The following is an 18,811-nucleotide window of genomic DNA, read 5'->3' on the forward strand; positions in this document are numbered from 1 at the left end:
AGTATGAAGACCATGGTCTCACTGCAACCAGAGCAGTGGCAGAACTACTGGGGTCGGAGGGCCAGCCATGTGTTGCGGCCCCGGCCTGCGCAGTATAACCGCCTGGGCCACACATTAAGTTACAGGCAGACAGTCACACACAAACAGTTACAGGCAGACAGTCACACACACACTTACAGGCAGCCAGTCACACACCCACTCTCTTACTTACAGTCAGCGTGGGCTGGAGGACGAGTGCATTCAGTCCCTGGGGTGTAGTTGGGGAAGCAGGGACTCCTTCTTGCTTCCCCTCGATGTGCAGCAGTAATAGCAGCTGGTGGAGACCTAGCTCCACCCCACGGCTGATTTGGCTCGGCCCCACTGCGATTAGCTCAGTCTCCAATTTTCTTACTTGCGTCACTTTTGAAGTTTGCGGCTGCCTGTCTCTGCATGTGTGACACATTCTAATGCCGCACTAGTCATGGCACCCCCCTACTGAGTGGCACCCGGGGTGAAGCCTCCCTCTTCTCCCCATTAGTACGCCACTGGTTATACTACTTGGATTAGACAGAAAAAGGAAGCTATTAATGGCTGCAACCAGATTTCTGAAAAGGTAGGTTGTGAAAAACGCTCAAGTGATTGCAAAAGACCTGCAGCAAGACTTGGTGGCAACAGGCACTAAGGTTTCAGTGAGAACAGTAAAACGCAGAAGGTTTCCATGTGGGAACTCCAAGACATACACCACTACTGACCCAAAAGCACAAAAAAAAGTCAATTCCAATATGCTCAAAATCATGTATATAAGCCTCAGAGGTTTTGAGATTATGTTATGTGAAGTGATAAAACATAACTGGAACTTTTCAGCCCAATGGGTAAGTGGTTTGTCTGGAGGAAGAAGAATGAAGCATACTCTAAAAAGAACACTTTGTCTTCAGTTCTGGGACTGCTTTGCTGGCAGTGGAAACCTACAGCGTGTGGAAGGCAGGATGGATTCATTCAATTATCAGGAAATCCTAGAAGAAAACGTAATGCCGTAAAGAAACTGAAACTAGGGCATCATTGGATCTTCCAACAAGACAATGATCCCAAGCATACCTCAAATTCCACCAGGGAATGGTTCCAGAAGAAGTCTTGGAAAATTCTACAGTGCCCATCACAGTTACCGGACTTGAAGCACATAGAAAATATCTGGTGGGACTTAAGGAATGTGGTTGCAGCACGCAAACCCAGAATATTACTGAACATTGCTCATGAGCAATGGTCTAAGATTCCTCAGGAATGCTGCCAGAAAGCTGGTGACTGGCTATGCATCTCATTTGCAGCAGGTCATAATGGAAAAAGGGTGCTATACTAAGTACTAAAGATGCTTGCCATGAAGGATTTTAACAATTTTTAGACTAAATAAGTAATTTTCATTATGTTGAGCTTTTTAAATTGATTTTGTTTGATTTGTTCATTGCAAATAGCTGAAAGTCTGTAAATGTTGACAATAAACCTGATTTTTAATGGGGGTTGGATAATGTTATGACTATATATATATTGTTAACCATTTTAAATGTGAACATTTTTCCTATTCTTTTTGTCTTCAAATGTACAAATAACATAGACAAATAATCTGCAGGAATATTTACATTCCTTATCCATTCCTCTTAAGTTCAATGTCGTGACCTATATCTGGTTTCTTACTTTTCTTATCTACGTTCTACGAGCAGTCCCTTCCAAGTTCAACCCTGTCTTCTTATTTTACAATTGTGTAGCAAACATGAATGCCTTAATGTCTTAACAAACCAAAAATAGCTCAAGCTCAACACAAACATTTTTAAAGAAAACAACATTCGGTAAGTTCCAATTTTATGTGAGAACTAAAACTTTAAAGAAATCCGTACACTACTCATGCTTAGTATGCATTTCTGTCTCAAACTCCTCTCTTAGCATATTAATATCCTGTCACTTTCACATTTCTTACGTTTGCCCCTTTCTCACTCATGACGCAACTAAGATGCTTATCCATGCTCTCATTATTTCCTACCTTTACTTTTGTAACCCTCTGATTGCCTGAAAAGTGCCCAGATAACCCCTTTACATTATGTAATGAATGCCTCTGCAGATTCATCTACCTTAAGTCCAGAAACTCTCATGCCTCAACCCTCTGTCAGTCTCTACACTGGCTTCCTGTTCCATTTAGGATATTCTTGTGCTTACTTGCAAAGCTCTCCACAATTGTGCCCCTACTTACATCTTCTCACTCAGCAGATATGCTCCAGCCTGATCTCTTTGCACCGCTGATTACCTGTTTCTGTCCCATTCTCGCACCCGCATCCTAGACTCTTGCCTGCAGGACTTCTCCAGGGGTGCCCCCCTGTGGCACATTTGACTCAGCCAGTCACTGCTGTCCCTCAAAAATCTCTAAAAACACAAAACTTTACAGAACCCTACCAGCTCTGCCCTTAACTCCTCATCCCTTACAATCTTCCTCTGCTATCTCTCATTTACTGTGCTTCCTCCTCCTAAACACCCCACATTCCTCAGGTACATACATATCACTTAGTTTCCTCTGTATATTTCTCCCTAATTCATTTATACTGTAAGCGTGTTTGGGCATGGCCCTCTACAACTAATGTTCCAGTATCTCAAACGTGTTTTGTTATAACTTGTTTGTCTTGTTTACCTATTTTACAGCGCTTTGGAATATGTTGGTGCTATAATATAAATGGTAATTGCTCTAACACTCCACCCCTACTGCTTGACCATCCTAGCTGTAAATTCCTTAAAATAGATGTTTATCTCTATTTCTTGGGCCCAATTCCAAAAAACAACTAAAACAAATCCACTTCATTTCTACCCAGCTCTGAATACTGAAACACTGTGCTAAGGAGTTTTTCATCTCTAATCATAAACACCTTATTGCAAACTTTATAAGTCTGTTATAGGATATGAGATATGGCCCCTGTTTCATCTTCTCAAACAAAATCTTTCCTCATTTTATTGCAAATAGGTCGGCAGATGTCAAGTGAACATATTTCATCCTAGCATTGCAAAGTTTCTCATTGTTGCTTGAAACCTCATCCCTCCTATCAAATTTTTTATCCCCCTTGAAATCTTTCTTTAATTAAGAGATTAATATTTTCACCTTTTGCAAGCTTACCATACTACAAGGACATTTAAGATAGCACAAGCTAGACTTGGTCTGGACTTTGTCAATCTATATTGGGAGGACATCCTTTTGTACAAAATTAAGTTTTTGTACTGCATTCCACATCAGCATATGATATTTGGCCTGTTCTTAATGGCAACTGCTCAGCCTGTAGGATGAGCAGTTGCTGTTATTTCATTTACAGGCTCATACAACCAGGGTCTTTTTTCACACAAAAGTAGAATTTAGTAGAACAACTGTATTTATAACTAAAACGAAAGTCCTATTCTTTCATATTTTTACTAGGATGCCTAAACCCACATAGAAAGTTTGTTCTATTTTGTAAGTGCATTATGGAAAAAATGGAATAGCATTTTTGTGTTGTGAATACCTATATAAAATGCTTAGAAAATCACAAATTCTAGTTTAAGAATTCAAATTTAGAAAATAAACACAATTTAAATGTTAGTTCCAAAACAAATCTACATCCAAATAAAGGTATTAAATTATCCAATCATATAATTAGTTAAAATGAGGTTGTTATAAACAAACATGATCCTAGACTTTGCTTGGCATACAATACAGCACTATGGAAAATAAAACAATTCATATGTCAGAAGTCTATAAGGTGTTGAATCCAAATGTGAACTTTCAGAACTGCTTAAAAAGTGTAGACAGAATTGTTTACACACCAACTCCCAACTTAAATTTCTCTTCATTTTCCACATTATAAGCACCTCTTTTGTGGTATCTAAGAAAAGAAAAATGTAAACAAACAGCATTACAACCAAAATAAATGAAATGTTCTTTTTAAATTGAATAAAGAATTTGTGGCATTTAATTCTGAATATATTTTCTATACGGCAACAGCATATTGTTTAGAAGAGAAAACAATATTAGTTATCATTTTAAAATAGTATACACCTCAATCCAGATTAGGACAAAAAAAAAGTTATTTCAGATCACAGCACTCTACTTTTAGGGCAGACGTTCTGCAAACATAACATACATAACTTTGGTCTGAGACTCTGCCTATAATTTTCCTTCTGTATCTGCCTACTCACCCAGAGACTCTGCTAATTCAAAAAGAATCCTAAAATTCTGACCATTGATTGACACCATAAATACCTGCAGATTTCATCCAAACCTCTATAAATCAGCCCTTTTATTCAAGAATCATCTCTTTATCTCTGTGAAAGCCCAGTTAACATGTGTCTCTGAGAATTTATTTGTTTTCCAACTACCAACCAAATTTCATGAACTTTTAGTAAGACAGTAAGGCACAAATGTCAGAAAATTATGTCAAATTAAAACTGGGCCCAACTTTAATTATGTTAATCACTCAAGAACAATATCCTGACATTGCAAGGTAATTTGCAACAAAAATAGCAATTTGAGGGCTTTTCCAATTATATTTTCCAATAGGTTGAACGGACAACCACTCACTGCTCTTTCCTGCAAAGCTGATGAGACAGAGTAAATTGAGCATGTCCACATTTTTAGGTTATTTTTGTAAGCAAAATCTTTTAAATAGTAAAAAAAAAAAGGTTTTTATTCATGTAATCATTGCCAGGGCTGTAAGTAGAGTAAAAATAATATTCTAAAAGGAATAAATGAATTGAAGACAAAATATAAAGGAGGAGTTTTACATGAGATATTTGTCCAAGGGCTCTGCAATATGTAAGCCACACCATTCAACCCCTTCACAAAAGAATAAGTGAACATGTTCAGAATATATGATAAGGTTATGATCAACATAGTGTATTGGCACATTTTTTTAAAATTGTCATAATTAAGATCCTAGGGGACTTGTCTCTTTGGGCATTCAGGAGGTAATCCTATTATGAATAAAGTAAGGGAGGAAATAAAATGGATACACAAACTGAAAACATTAGAATCATATGAATTAAATATAGTATTTAATATTTTTATGATTTTTTTTGTTCTAATATATATTTTTTATTTCTTCTTTTTATGCAAGTAGGTTTCCTAATCATTTCTTCTTTTATAGTTATATTTTATAATATTTACCAAATATTATATTGTTATAGTATATTGTTATTTGTTATATATGTAAATGGTAGCATTAGTATAGAATATTGTATTCATTATTTGGTCTGATGATTAGGTGGTGGATCCATTTCCCCTTGTATTGTGGGGATAATTATGGGATGATAATATTATACAGTTGAGAATTGCCCACTATTTCAATTCTCTTAGATCTTAGAGATCGTTTGCATGTAAGTGAAATAAATAAAATCACAATTTGTTATAAAAATAGATATCATTTATTGTGAGAAATAAAATAATAATAATATTAGGCAGCATGCATGATAATAATCAGTGAATATTTAGTATAACATAAGTATGCAATACAATGGCTAAACACAGTACAAAGCTACAGCATTAGCTGTCAAGACTTACAAGATTTATGGGGAACTTCACACAGCACAGCGAAAAGTCGTAAAACCTTGGCTAACAGTTAGATCAACTGAGTAACTCTTTCAATGCTGGCTAGATCCTCCTAGGCATATAATATCCTATTCTCATGTAATTTTCCATTAAAATAACATTCAAACCAGCTCATTAATCATTTCCTGGAACCATCCAATAAGAATAATCTACCAGATTTTTACAAAAGCCGAATTTTAATTTGCCTAAAAAGATATCTTATCTTATTTTAGAGCAAATCAATACACCTGGATAAAAACAGCGGTATGCTAACACGTGATAATATCACATTAATATATACTTATTCCTAATTCCACCTGCAGAATGGAATGTTTATAACTATATATTCTTTAGTTAACTAAGATTTCTAAATATTGAAATCTGACCGTGATTTATCCAGTCATATATCATGCTATTAGATTTTAATTAATTTAGATTAATTAAATAAAACTAGCATAATTACCAGTTATGTAGATGTTCTCATCAGATGAGTAGGTAGTCCCAGAATGAATATTTGTGCTGGATCTCTCTGAATGTCTGAATCTGAAAGCGCAAAACTAACCTCTCTCTTCCCTTTGTCCTAACTTTTTAAAGGGCCAGACTCTCTGTACGTCATTAGTTGGTAGAACCAATAGGATACTGAAGGTGTGGTCAACCTGCAGATTGCAATTTAAATTGTTCGTTCATAGAGGGTGCAATTGCCTAATTAAACTTTCCTATCCAGGAAAGAGTTAACTTTTCCTGATGACGATTTTGACGTCATTTGGCTTATCTAAAATGACTACCATAACTTAAATTGCTGTCAGTTCAAAGCGTTTGCCTCAGTCTTTGTGGCAACGACTTTGATCGTAATTTCTAAAATTGACATTTCTAAACTCAATTTCACCCCTTACTTACAATGGGACCTTGTAAAATTTAGAAAGTAAAATTAATTTCTTAGTCTTCTCTGTGACTAGTGTCTGTGTTTAAAATGATTTCTATTCTATTAACATTTAAACAGAGCATTCCATCTCCCTGCTTCATTGCTTATCACTTGGCTTGTTTACATAATGCATTCATTAGCTCAGGCTAGTGGCTAGTGTTACTGAAAGCAAGGAGAAATTATGTGTCTTTGTTAGCCTGAAGATCCAAAATGGAGTCCGCTCTGTTCTGAGTGACTATGGCAATATACACTTTTAATTTTTATCTTAGCACAAAATGTCTGCCGATATAAATATCCTGACAATATAAGGGTCTTTTTCAGAATCTTCCTATCAGAGGACTGGATTATCAGACTTTTCAAATATACATGCCCCAGTGGGTGAACTTAAAAATGTAGCAATGAAGAAGACACGCGGATCTGAGAAAGCCATGCAATCAGCAAAACGCCTTATCACGCATGTAGGACATGACTGCCACACCTCTAGGAAGCCTCTGATCGCACTCCGAATAACCGCATTGCCGGCAGCTGGATTTAGCTTTGGTATAGTGTACAATGAACAGTGCAGAGGCAATATGGGCTTATGGCCCAGTGTTTTGGCATTATTTCTTAGTGCCAAATAAATACATTTATCTTCAATACTGCCCAGTTATCATTTGGCATCTGGAAGTTACAACATTGTATGAGAGACTTTATAGCCTAAGCACCTTTCTCTTGCCTATGGTTTGTGAGTGTATTGGTTTATTTGAACTATTCCTTACATTAATACAAAACAATATATTATTATGTATCTTGTTTCTATCTTTTTTTTAATTTATGTACCATCTGAGTGGATTTATTATTTATTGCAAGTGTCTGTGTAACAAGCTATTTGCTTTCGTGGTAACAGTAACACAGTTTGGTGTTTATTTAAAGTCACAGTGAACTTTTTGTTTAGATGTCAAACAGCACTTTATTGTAAATAATTGTAGTTGAAATACTTTTTATATTGTGAGTGTCACAAACACCAAGTATTGAAATGTAACACAATGTCTTGCATGGTATTTGGTCTCAGTATGTTTGAAACTATTGCACTCAGAATAGATGTTTAGTGTTTTTTTATATTGAGTGTAATAATGGTTTAGCACCATATTCACTTACTTATTTGGAGATTGTTAAAAACAGAACATAAGTTATATATAAATGATAAATAGCAGTCCCAATACAAGAGTACAAATACCAAACCAGAAACTCCCCCAATGTTTCGGCTCAAGGGAATATAGAAGAACAAATAAGGCGTGTGCTATTTATAACATAAGTATTAGAGTGCTGCATACTAGTATCTTCATGCACCAGAGCTTTCTGGGGGAAGTTCGCTGCCCCCAATATAAATCCAGATATATAGAGCCATAGGCTACACAGTGCAGGGTGAATAGTAAGGTATATTTAATTAACACTAAACCCACTGAATGCAATAGTCTCTTAAATTTCACCAGTTTTCATCCAGCAACTACTATACGCTCACTCCCCAGAGCCAATTACTCAGGGTACATAGAAATGTCTCTGACCCATCCAAACTCAAAATTCAAACAAAGGGGTTACCCCCCCTCCCCTGCTTGAAAATGAAGCCAAACAAATTACCTCATTCAATAGGTCTGACAGCTTGTGTACTCAAAGACCCAACAAACTAGCATTCTCTTAATTTCTACTTATAGTGCTCAAAGTCACATCTGTTCCAGAATTTCTCAGTCTTCCCATATTTGCTTACTGCAGGGGTCATAACCTCTATGAATTCCTGGTAAAGGCTGACATTGCCCCTCTTACGAACATCAAACAAACGCTCTTGGTTAACCCTAAATTTGGGACTTTCCCATGCCTCAATTGTAGTTTCTGTAATAATGTTATCAGTGGGGAAACCTTTAAACACCCTAGGACTGGGAAATGTTACAAAATAGGGAACTATTACACCTGTAATTCAACTTACGTTGTGTACCTTCTAAATGTACACACCATGTAACGACCATGCGAATGAGAGACCATCTAAACCAGCACAAATCCCCTATTTGCACTAAGAAATTATCACAACCTGATCACCTAATTCACTGTGCACATGCTATCTCTCAATTGAGATTCAAAATGATTGACTCTGTAGATGCCCCACACCATGCTGGAGAGAAAAAAAAGGCGTGGGGCATCTACAGAGTCAATTATTTTGAATCTCAATTCGGAAGGAGAATTATTGGATAAATACACTGCACATTCACCACCCATGTGGTCTTAATAAGGAATTCAACCTCTATTATTTTTTCTAGTTGTAGTTTCTCAACATTGTATATTTCCTTTAAGTTATACAGCTTTTTCACTAAGCATCTTGATATTTCCTTTTATACCATTTTGTTATGATATACAGTATATGTATTCAGTGCTGATTGCTTTATCTCATTTTCAGCTATCACTTTCATCCCAGTTTAGTTAGTCCGTGTTTTTGTCCCACATTTTTATTCTGCTTTTTTTTTTCACTTGGTTACCCTCTCCCCTTATGCCTGCCCTCCTTTCCCCTATTCTTCTATTTCATTCCTTGGTCGTCCGGGAGTTCCTCTTGACTTCTACAGTACATGGTAATTACACTATTGCTTATTTTCTGTTTTTTTATTTTATTGATCTGCCTATGCTCCAAAATGTAATTTGTTTTACTTCACTTTATTGGTACTCTATGTACATGTCTCCTTTATACTGTATCCAGCTATGTTTTGCCTCATGTATTCCTGTCTTTACATTAAATGTCGAGCTCTCCCCTGTCTTATTTATTTTCTATTTTTGTTTTTGCTGTGCATTACTTCTTTCCTTTCTGATCTTTGCTTTTGCATTTATGTCTGTTCAGATTTATTTATGGGTTGCCATGGTTACTGTGTGCACCACTGGAGTTAGTGACAGTTTTCTCTACATGCTGATGTCTTTTCAGCTTCTGTGCGTCACCATTGCAGCCCCAGCTCCCATGATACAGGATGCATGATTTGCTCTAGTGCATTAGCTTCTTCTATTGTCAATTCCTTTACAGTTCCCCTGTATTATTCAACATCGGCAGCATGTTCTTTACTCTGTCAGGTACTGCTTTTCTCTACTCTATTCTGTTTCTGATAATTTCAGTGCAGGGGCATACCTAGGGGTTGGCAAAACATCGGCCCCCACTGTTGTCAAACAGCTGATTTTTTTGCCCCTCTGCCCGTGCTTCCTGCACCCTTAGGTAGCGCGCAGCTCCATAAGGTAACCGCACACAGATTAAACTACGAGAAGAGCACCTCCCCTTGCACTCAGCGTAGGAGCGCAGTGTGTCATGTGAATACCCGCCGCTTAGTCTAACACAGGCAGAGCGCATGCCACACAACAGTGAGAGGCCTCCCTCCTCTTTATTGACAAGTAAAACAGCAGATAAAACAACTATCGATCATTAGTTGTCAGAGCCAGTACTACCTCCACCTAGGGCACTGACTCTATGAGGGATGGAGCTGCCAGCCACTCATGAAAGAGAGTGATATGGATGGCAGGGGGAGGAGAGCATGGAGGGGACATGTGTGGAAGAGATAGGGGGAATGGAGGGGGACATGTGTGGAAGGAGTAAGGGGACATGGAGGGGGACATGTGTGGAAGGGGTAAGGGGACATGGATGGGGACATGTGTGGATGGGGTAAGGGGACATAGTGGGGGACATGTGTGGAAAGGGTAGAGGGACATAGTTGGGGACATGTGTGGAAGGGGTAAGGGGGACATGGAGGGGGACATGTGTGGAAGGGGTAGAGGGACATGTGTGGAATGTTTGAGGGGACATGGAGGAGGTATGTGTGAAAGGGGGAGGGGGCATGTATGGAAGTGGTAGGGGGACATGTGTGGAAGGGGCAGTGGGACATGGAGGAAGACATGTGCGAAAGGGGTAGGGTGACATGTGTGGATGGGTAGGGGACATGGAGAGGGACATGTTTGGAAGGAGTAGCGGAAATGGATGGGGAAATAGATTGAAGGAGTAGGGGACATGCAGGGGAAAAGAACATGTATGGAAGGGTTGGGGACATGGAGTGGGACATCTATGGAAGGGTAGGGGACATGGAGGGGGACACGTGTGGAAGGATAGGGGACATGGAGGGGAGGGGTAGGAGGACATGAAGGGGACATGGATTGAAGGGGTAGGGGGCATGGAAGAGTTAAGAGGACATGGATGGAAGGGGGAGGGAGATATGGATGGAGCCGGGAGAGACATCAAAGGGAGGAGAACAGAGACATGGATAGAAGGGACATGTGTGGAAGGGGTCGAATAGACATAGATGGAAGGGGGAGAGACCTGCATAGGGACTATGGAGTCAGTGGAGCAGGCAGTGCTGCTACCTACCTGACTGATACTGCAGTTTTCATAGGGACTGAGGGAGTGAGCAGAGCGGACACTCCAGACAGTGATATTGCTATTGAGACAGTAAGTAACTTAAAGTGAAGCTTTTGAGTAAATTATATGTATGTACACAGGATTACATACTGTTTGCAGGAGAATGAAACAAGTCATTTTAGTTTGCGTGGTCTAGGATTTACCAATGTTTATACAGGTCACAGGTAGCACAGATAAACAGTACCAAAAAACAAAAGAAAAGGTACATGACACCAAAAGTGAAATATGTAAGAGTGTGTGTTACAAATACCCTCTGTCTGCCGCTTGTTACAATGTGTCTGTTCTTTTCCTCTAAATAAACCAAAAGCAATTAACTGTGTCTTTCGTTTGACCGAATGACCGACCACCCGGCATATGGAGTGTGCCGCCTATTAGTCCCCCAGAAAGTGCAGTTTGCCTTGTTAACCTTTTTCACCTTCAAACCACCAAACAAAATGCTGAACGACCGACCACCCTGCATGAAGAGTGTGCCACTTATTAGTCACCCAGAAGCTGCGGTTTGCTGTTAACAGCAGCTTAATTGACGAACGGCTGGGTGGTCGTCGTTTGTATGAACGAACATGTTTAACTGCCGAACGACCAGCGAGGTTTGTCGTCAACCGCTTGTTACTGTTTTCACCCACTATTTTACACGAACCCCGCTGGGACCTCCAGACTTTCATCCATTTGTTTTTAAACATACGCAGCGCCATTCGCCGCTTTCATGCTCCCAAAACTAGACCGACCCTATGACTAAAAATCGTGGAACTACTCATGGGCTGAATTATACCGAACGGCCATTGGGGAAACTTTAACCCCATGACGATTAAACTGTATTCATGAGATCTGAGCTTCGGACATATTGAGCGCTCAGATCCAAGCTATCGGGATATGTTGAACATAGGGGTTGAATATTGTATAGTTTGAGTTATGTATCTTTATGCGGTTTTTGTTACAGTTTCAACTTAAGAATTTTTTCTGTACCTGGAGATAATTAAGTTACTACGGCCACTTAAGCCAATTATCTCCAGGATAGAGGGGAGGGTTCAGAAAGATGCACTTTATTCTGATTTGTTTATGTTCCTTATGTCCCTGTGTTCCATCAGGTCCAGAGGGGTGTGCCCCAGCCTGAAAATGTGTATAAAAGAAATGCAAGTTGTTCAATAAACCAGTCTTCTTACCCTCAACTCGCAGCCTTAACTCGTGTTGTAGGGAAATGATAATTACTAGCTCCGCTCAGAGCTCCAGGAACAGTCTACACTTCCAGGGATATCGGTAGTTGCTGAAGGAAAACTTTTCACCTCTCTACAAGCTCGGGACAAGGACATCTAGGCGGTCCAAACCTCAGCTAGCCTGGGGCAACCGTAACAGTGTGATAGAGCACTTTCGCAGGCAATGTGATGTTGCCTTTCTTTCCGCCGAAAATCTCATTTCCGTCATCTCTTCCCTCCTGCACCATGGGTCAAGAAGGCTGTTAGAAGTCCTAGGGCAAGTTCTGTGAGTGCAGTGTACGAACTAGGGTAAGTCTTGGGTTCTAGGGCATGTCCTGTGAGTGAAATCTAAAAGCTGGGGTAAGTCCTGTGAGTGCAATCTGTGTGCTGAGGTGGAAGTTAGGGCACGTCCTGTGAGTGCAATCTCAGTTCTGTAGTAAGTCCTGTGAGTGCAATCTCAGTGTTGTGGTAAGTATCAGGTGATGTGGCAAGTCCTATAAGTGGAGTGGGTTCTAGGGCAAGTTCTGTGAGTACAATATAAGTGATAAGGCCTTTGTGTGCAATTTCAGTGCTGGTGTAAGTCTTAAGTGATGTGGCAAGTCCTGTGAGAGCAATCTAGGTGCTGGGGTAATTTCTGGGTGCTGGGGCAGGTCATGTAAGTACAAATACATTTGGCGGTGGGGGGTAGGTGCCGATACAGCTTCTCGCCAAGGGGAGCTAGAGACCCTAGGTATGCCTCTGTTTCAGTCTACCTGTACTGCTTGGAGCCTTCATTCCTCTCTGCATTGATTTACATTCTGCTTTATGCCTGACCAGCCATTTTAGTTGTGATTTTTGTATCTGCACTCCTCCACTTTCTCTACATTTGTATATTCTTATAGTTTTATGCAACAGTTTGTTTATTACTATTCAACTCATTGACAAGATTTTTGGCAGACTGCCAACATAGGTTTCTACCGTTTTCTGACCATTGTCAGATTTATTTTTGTTAATTTATGCAACTTTATGTTTATTTATGCAATCTTTGATCATTTTGCAAGTTTTTATGCATTATTTACTTTTAGTTATGTTCCCTCCATTTTGGGTTACTACTATCATATTGTTTTTGTATAGTTCTCATTATGTCTCTTATTCCTCCTCCTGTTGCAATAATGGCCTAAACACTGTATTTTCTGTAGTTTGTAGCTTTTATTCCTAGTTCCTATTATTTTGTTATAATTTTTGTGCCCATTCCTTAGTTTACATTTAAATTTTTTGGTTGTATTTGAGCTCTGTTGCCATTGCAACCACATTTTCCAGTTTTTTTCACAGCTGTGAATTAGGACTGAGGAGGGGGCAGGCTTTTGTATTACCCTTGGGTATATATATGTGTACTCCACTCTGAGCGTTCATATATGATTAAGGCCTCACGACCGAAACATTGTATCTTTGTAATAGACGAAAGTCTATTGGACCAAAATTAAATATACCTTACTCTTTACTCCGAACTGTGTAGCCCGTGGCTCTATACTTCTGCATAAATACAAGTTGTTTACAGCAGGGCGGTGGGTGGGCACCCACACTGACAAAGACAAGTCCACTAGTGGCCACATGACCATGACTGGGAGTGTCTCAAGAATATCCAATAGGGGGAGGGAACATCCACCCTGTGCTACTTCTGCCTCATAGTGACTCTGATCCCTCCTAAACCAAAGAGCACCATGCTTTCAACCCAAATCACAATTGCAACCTCAAGATCATGATTAGTGCAATCCAAGACGTCCTTCTAACATGATCCAGGGACTTCCTTACAGCCAACTCTCAACATATTGTTTCTTAGGAAGAAAATGTTGATGTTCAACCACAAAAGATGAGTGAGATAAAATGGTGGTTAAAGTCCCAGTGACTTGCAGGATTCACTGGAAAAAGTCACACGACTGTAAACTGGTAAACGAGAGCTTGAATCATACCCCTTGTGTCACTACCAATTCAGGTAAATCATGATTCATCAAGCACGTTATGAATAAACACTGGTACATGCCACAAAGCAATCCCAAAATCAAGGATCTATACAAACCAAAAATCATCATGGCCTATGTTACAAACTACCGTTTGTAACTGGGATTTTATGTGACAATTTGCCCTGTGTCCTTGGCTTATGGAGAAGCCTAATTGCCAGCCTCCTTCCTCATGATTATGGCCCTGCTGGGTATGGCCCTTTAAGAACAGCGTTGGGGCTTATGGATTTTTATTGGACCGTGGTGGCCCTTTAACAACCGTCTGGGGACATATTGTGACTTTTGGGAACACTGCCCATTTAAGACTATGTCCCCAGACCTTTAAAATACTTTTCTTATGGCTTTCTCCCACTTGGTTCAGTAAATGGGGCTTACTGAACCAAGTACCACACAGGCGGACCACCCAGAACTGGAAGCGTGCGGCTAATTTACTTCCCAGGTTGGGAGCCTACTGTAGGTAAGTTGCCGACCGCTGGGTGGCCGCAGTTCGTGCAAACCAACACGGCCATCTTTGTTCATTCGAACGAAGTCAGCGGTATGTGTAGCCAAATCCATGGAACTGAAATCGGCTACACATTTCAACAAACACCACTGACCCTTACCTTCTACTACACTCAATTTTAAGCTACAGAGACTAAGTCCCATTCGGCAGTTTGAACTCAGTGCTATACTTAGTTAAATGCACGAACGGCCCCGTTAGTGCATTCGAATGGGACTTAGTCATTTTTCTGTGTAAAATAGACCGACCACACAGCCCAAATCTATGGAACTGTTTTGGGCAGGAAAATGTGCTTGCGGTCGGTCATAAAGGACTTCCACCTAACTTTTTAACCTCTGGATGGAATTGGCTGAATTTTGGATATGTTTGTAATCAAAGTGTGCTGAGTTCGAATATGTAATGAAGATTACATACATTCAATGAAGATTGAATGTATATTTTTAAAGTTACAGTGTATGTGTAAAAAGTACATTTTTCCTGCCTGTGATAATTACTTTAGCCCATTGTGTTCAGTAATTATATCACAGGCAGAGGGGAGGGTTTGTGTGTAGTTGATGGGAGTGTTTGTACTGTATACTACGTGTTTATTGGTTGTTCTGCAAAACCCTGTGGGTGGTCCTGTATGTGTAAGACCTCCATAAAAGAAAGCCCTTTGGTGCTAATTAAACACAGATCTTCTTGACCCTCAACACGCAGTCTTGTCTATACTCACACTGGGGATTGCTATGCTCTGCATGCTCCCCTGAGCTTTAATCACTTAGCTCTTTTAAGAGCTGTTCCTGTTACGCTCTCCGGGAGGAGAGGTCTTCCCCACACGGTCCTGGAGGACAGAAGCTGATCCAGGATGGACAGAAGACGGCAAGACTCCAGTTAAGCTATGGCGGTTGTGGAGTCTGCGGTGGTTGTGGTGTCCGGTGCTGTGCTTGTGGTCCTCGGCGCAGGCTAGGAAGCATCCATCAACGGAAGGTACTCGGTTGGAGTACGGGGAGTTCCATTACAGCCTACTAAAAATCTAAAAACATCAAGTCCTGGGTGGCACCATCTAAGAAAAGGATAGTATACTGGTACGTGAGATGCATAGATGTGGATATTGTACCAATTGTAACAGTGTTACAGTTGGAACTCAGTTCACGCATCCCAAGACCGGAAAATGGTTTCAGATCAATGATTTTGTCAATTGTCATCATATTCGGTTGTGTACCTGACAGAGGGCTTCTTATTTTCCTTAAATTTCTTTACTGAAACTCCATAACAACAATGACAGGTATACAAAAAAACTATCAAAAAACAATGAGAAGTTATATAAGACCTAACAACTGAAAGAACCTCCTATTTCTTTGCTACTCCATACACCTATAGAGTGTTTTGTTTCCTCACTATTTCTGTACCCTGTTATATTACTCTAGTACTCTTAGTATACTTTGCCTTACTTAAATGGATTTTAACTGTTAGTTTGGTCTAATTCAGATGTATTTCATCACTTTCCGCTGTGACAGAGCTCCTGTACTTCGACTGAGTACCTCTGCTCAATCCGCTTCCTAGCCGCTTGAAGGGACCTGGAATACTACCTCCCCAGTTTCTAAAGCTTGACTGGGGTCTCTCAGGAGCTCTCCTTCCAGGCAGGTATCTTCCCCTCTGCCTATCCCACTGTAGCACTCTCCTTCTAGGCAAATATTGTCCCCTCTGTCTATTCCGCTGCAGCTCTTCTTCCACACAGGGCCCATAGCTAAAATCTACCTAGTTGGCAGCAAGCATCAGCAGGACAGGAGAGCATGCAAAACCCTGTTTATTGTTGATGAATGGCAGGCTGAAAGATTGGCCTCTGATGGGGATGAGGTGTTTAAGGACAACAAACTCCCATTATTTCCTTGAGACCATTGTAGGTGAGCCCCACACTACAGCTTAGAGTCCACTAATCCGGCTGATATTGACACATTCCTTGACCCTCAGGCTCTGGGGACAGGGCCTCTCCTGGACACATTCCTACCTAGAGAGTCTTTGGTGAAGGAATTCTGCAGTTCTGATAGAGAATGGGGATTATGTGCCCAAGGCTGGGCCAAATTTACCACGGGTAGTCCAGATTACATAAACTTTTCTTTCCAATATCCGACTGCAGTTCAACTCTGCCATTTGTTCCAGGCTTGGACTGACATTTCTTGCGATGCATGGATCCTACAAATGGTGAATGGATAGCACATCAAATTCCATTCTTTCCCTGTTCAATGGATCACACTTTGGCCTCTCAAGGTCTAGACACAGCAACTTCATCTCATAAATGAAGAGATTTGCACATTGGAAATGAAAAGCACCATCCAACCTGCTACAAGCATTGGAAGGTTTACAGTAACATATTCCTGGTTTGTAAAAATACAGGAAATAAGCATCTGATTATCAATCTCAGGTGCCTCAACGTACATGTTCAATACAGACACTTCAAAATTGAGGGAATTCACCTATTCAGAGACCTGCTTCAAGAAGGATATCGAGGACACTTACATCTTGGTTGCTCGTTTATCTTTAGAGCCAACAGTTCCTGCACTTTTTATGGAAATGTCATCCATGGTAGTTCACCTGTCTGCCATTCAGTTTCTGCTCTACCCCTTGGTGTTTCACTTAGCTCTTCACACCTGTTATGGCTCACATTTGGCTTAGTGGGATCAGGTGTATTATCTACTTGAACAACATTTTCCTATTCCCAATGGCAACTTCCACACTACTCTTTTAGACACACTATGTGATACATCTACTGGAGTCTCTAGGATTTGTGGTGAACCTTGGTACTCGCACAACAAATACAGTTCTTAGGATTTGAGATACTAAGATACTAAAACTGCCCAAGGTGAAGATTGTCAAGATCAAGAAAGAACTTTGCAGGCTTCTTTGCCAGGATTTTCTACCACTTCGGCTCCTGGCTCGCATACGGCTCCTGGTAAGCATAGTAGGTATTCTGTCTTTGTCCATACAAGCAAACATTATATTACAGTGCTAAACAATGCCTGAGAGCTACGTTTCTTAAATCCTTAATGTCGTACGACGACCTGCTCCCAATGACAGAAGAACTATGCATCAATTTGCATTGGTGTTTAATGCACATGCATACTTGGAACAAAAATTAAATCTGGTTGCATCCAGAATTTTGCACTGGAATCCAATGCCAGCCTCTTGGGTTCAGGCAACGCTTGTGAGAGTGGTTTGACTGGAGGACTTTGGTTGACACAGAAGTCAACTTTACACATACATTGCCTGGAATTGTAAAAGATTGCTCAAACTGCTGCATCCTGTTATGGATGGGCAATTTCTCTGCAGTCCAATATATGAACCACCTGGGTGATAAACACTCTCTAGCAGAACTTAAAAAGGACATCATTAAATTTGTCTAGATCAGACTATCACTCTTCAGCTGGAATACCTTGCAGGTGTTTACAATTGGATAGCAGATTGGTTTTCCAGACATTGGCGGGATGTCAGCGACTGGCTGTTGGACAAATTAGTATTCGACAAACACTTTCACTTTCGTAGATCATTACACCTGAATTTGTTTGCTTCCAGAACTAACCAGCAAATTGCGGCCTTTTTATGTTTGCTCCTGGACCTGGAATGCCTAGCAGTAGACACCTTTCTACAACATTGGTCATATCAAGGGGGCTATGCGTTCTCATCTTTTGCAATGTTTGCACGAGTACTTCGCCACCTCAGGGTTCAACAGGTATCTGTCACATTGGTAACACTATTTTGGCAGGGACAACCTTAGTTTCTTCACCTTTTGGCCATGTCAGTTCAGGATCCTTCTCTATTTCATCTAACTCTAGTAGTTTGGACTCTTTTCGGCGTTCGTGGAATGTCGGAGAACTATCTCACACAGTCTGGTCAACACTTTAAAACTCTGGGGCCCTGGCACTAGGAAATGCTACCTTGCCACTTGGAACTCCTGGTGTAGCTGATGTCTGGAAGGGGTTTGTAATTCTTTTACAGCACCTATTTCCAACATTTTTTATTACCTCTTGTGTTTTTTTGTTGGATGGGAAATCGTATAGGTCTGTTAACATTGTCTTCTCAGTGATTTCCACAGGGCACGATCCGGTCCAAGGCTTCTCTGTTGGCACACATGACACCGGGTTCTAAATATTTGATGTCTCTCTGGTTTTGCATTTTTTGTGATTGGCCAGAAAATTATTTGCTTTCCTTCCGACAACTTTCTGCAAAACTGACAGTTTTAATTTATCTGCTATAAT

The 18,811-nt window shown here is 40.3% G+C and overlaps 1 protein-coding gene across 2 annotated transcripts in view; it reads right to left on the reverse strand.

Moving 5' to 3' along the window:
• Positions 1 to 3,675: 3,675 nt before the first annotated feature.
• Positions 3,676 to 18,811, reverse strand: part of HBEGF (heparin binding EGF like growth factor) — a 458,025-nt gene continuing 442,889 nt past the window's right edge. Inside the window, exon 6 of one of the 2 annotated variants that reach the window (XM_063447487.1) lies at positions 3,676 to 3,863. In XM_063447487.1, coding sequence (XP_063303557.1) covers positions 3,797 to 3,863 — 67 coding nt within the window. In that variant the 3' untranslated portion in view covers positions 3,676 to 3,796. The remainder of the gene's footprint in view (positions 3,864 to 18,811) is intronic. The other variant, XM_063447488.1, reaches the window with a different exon arrangement.

This window comes from Pelobates fuscus, chromosome 3 (genome assembly GCF_036172605.1).
Source record: "Pelobates fuscus isolate aPelFus1 chromosome 3, aPelFus1.pri, whole genome shotgun sequence".
Classification (NCBI taxonomy): Eukaryota; Metazoa; Chordata; class Amphibia; order Anura; family Pelobatidae; genus Pelobates; species Pelobates fuscus.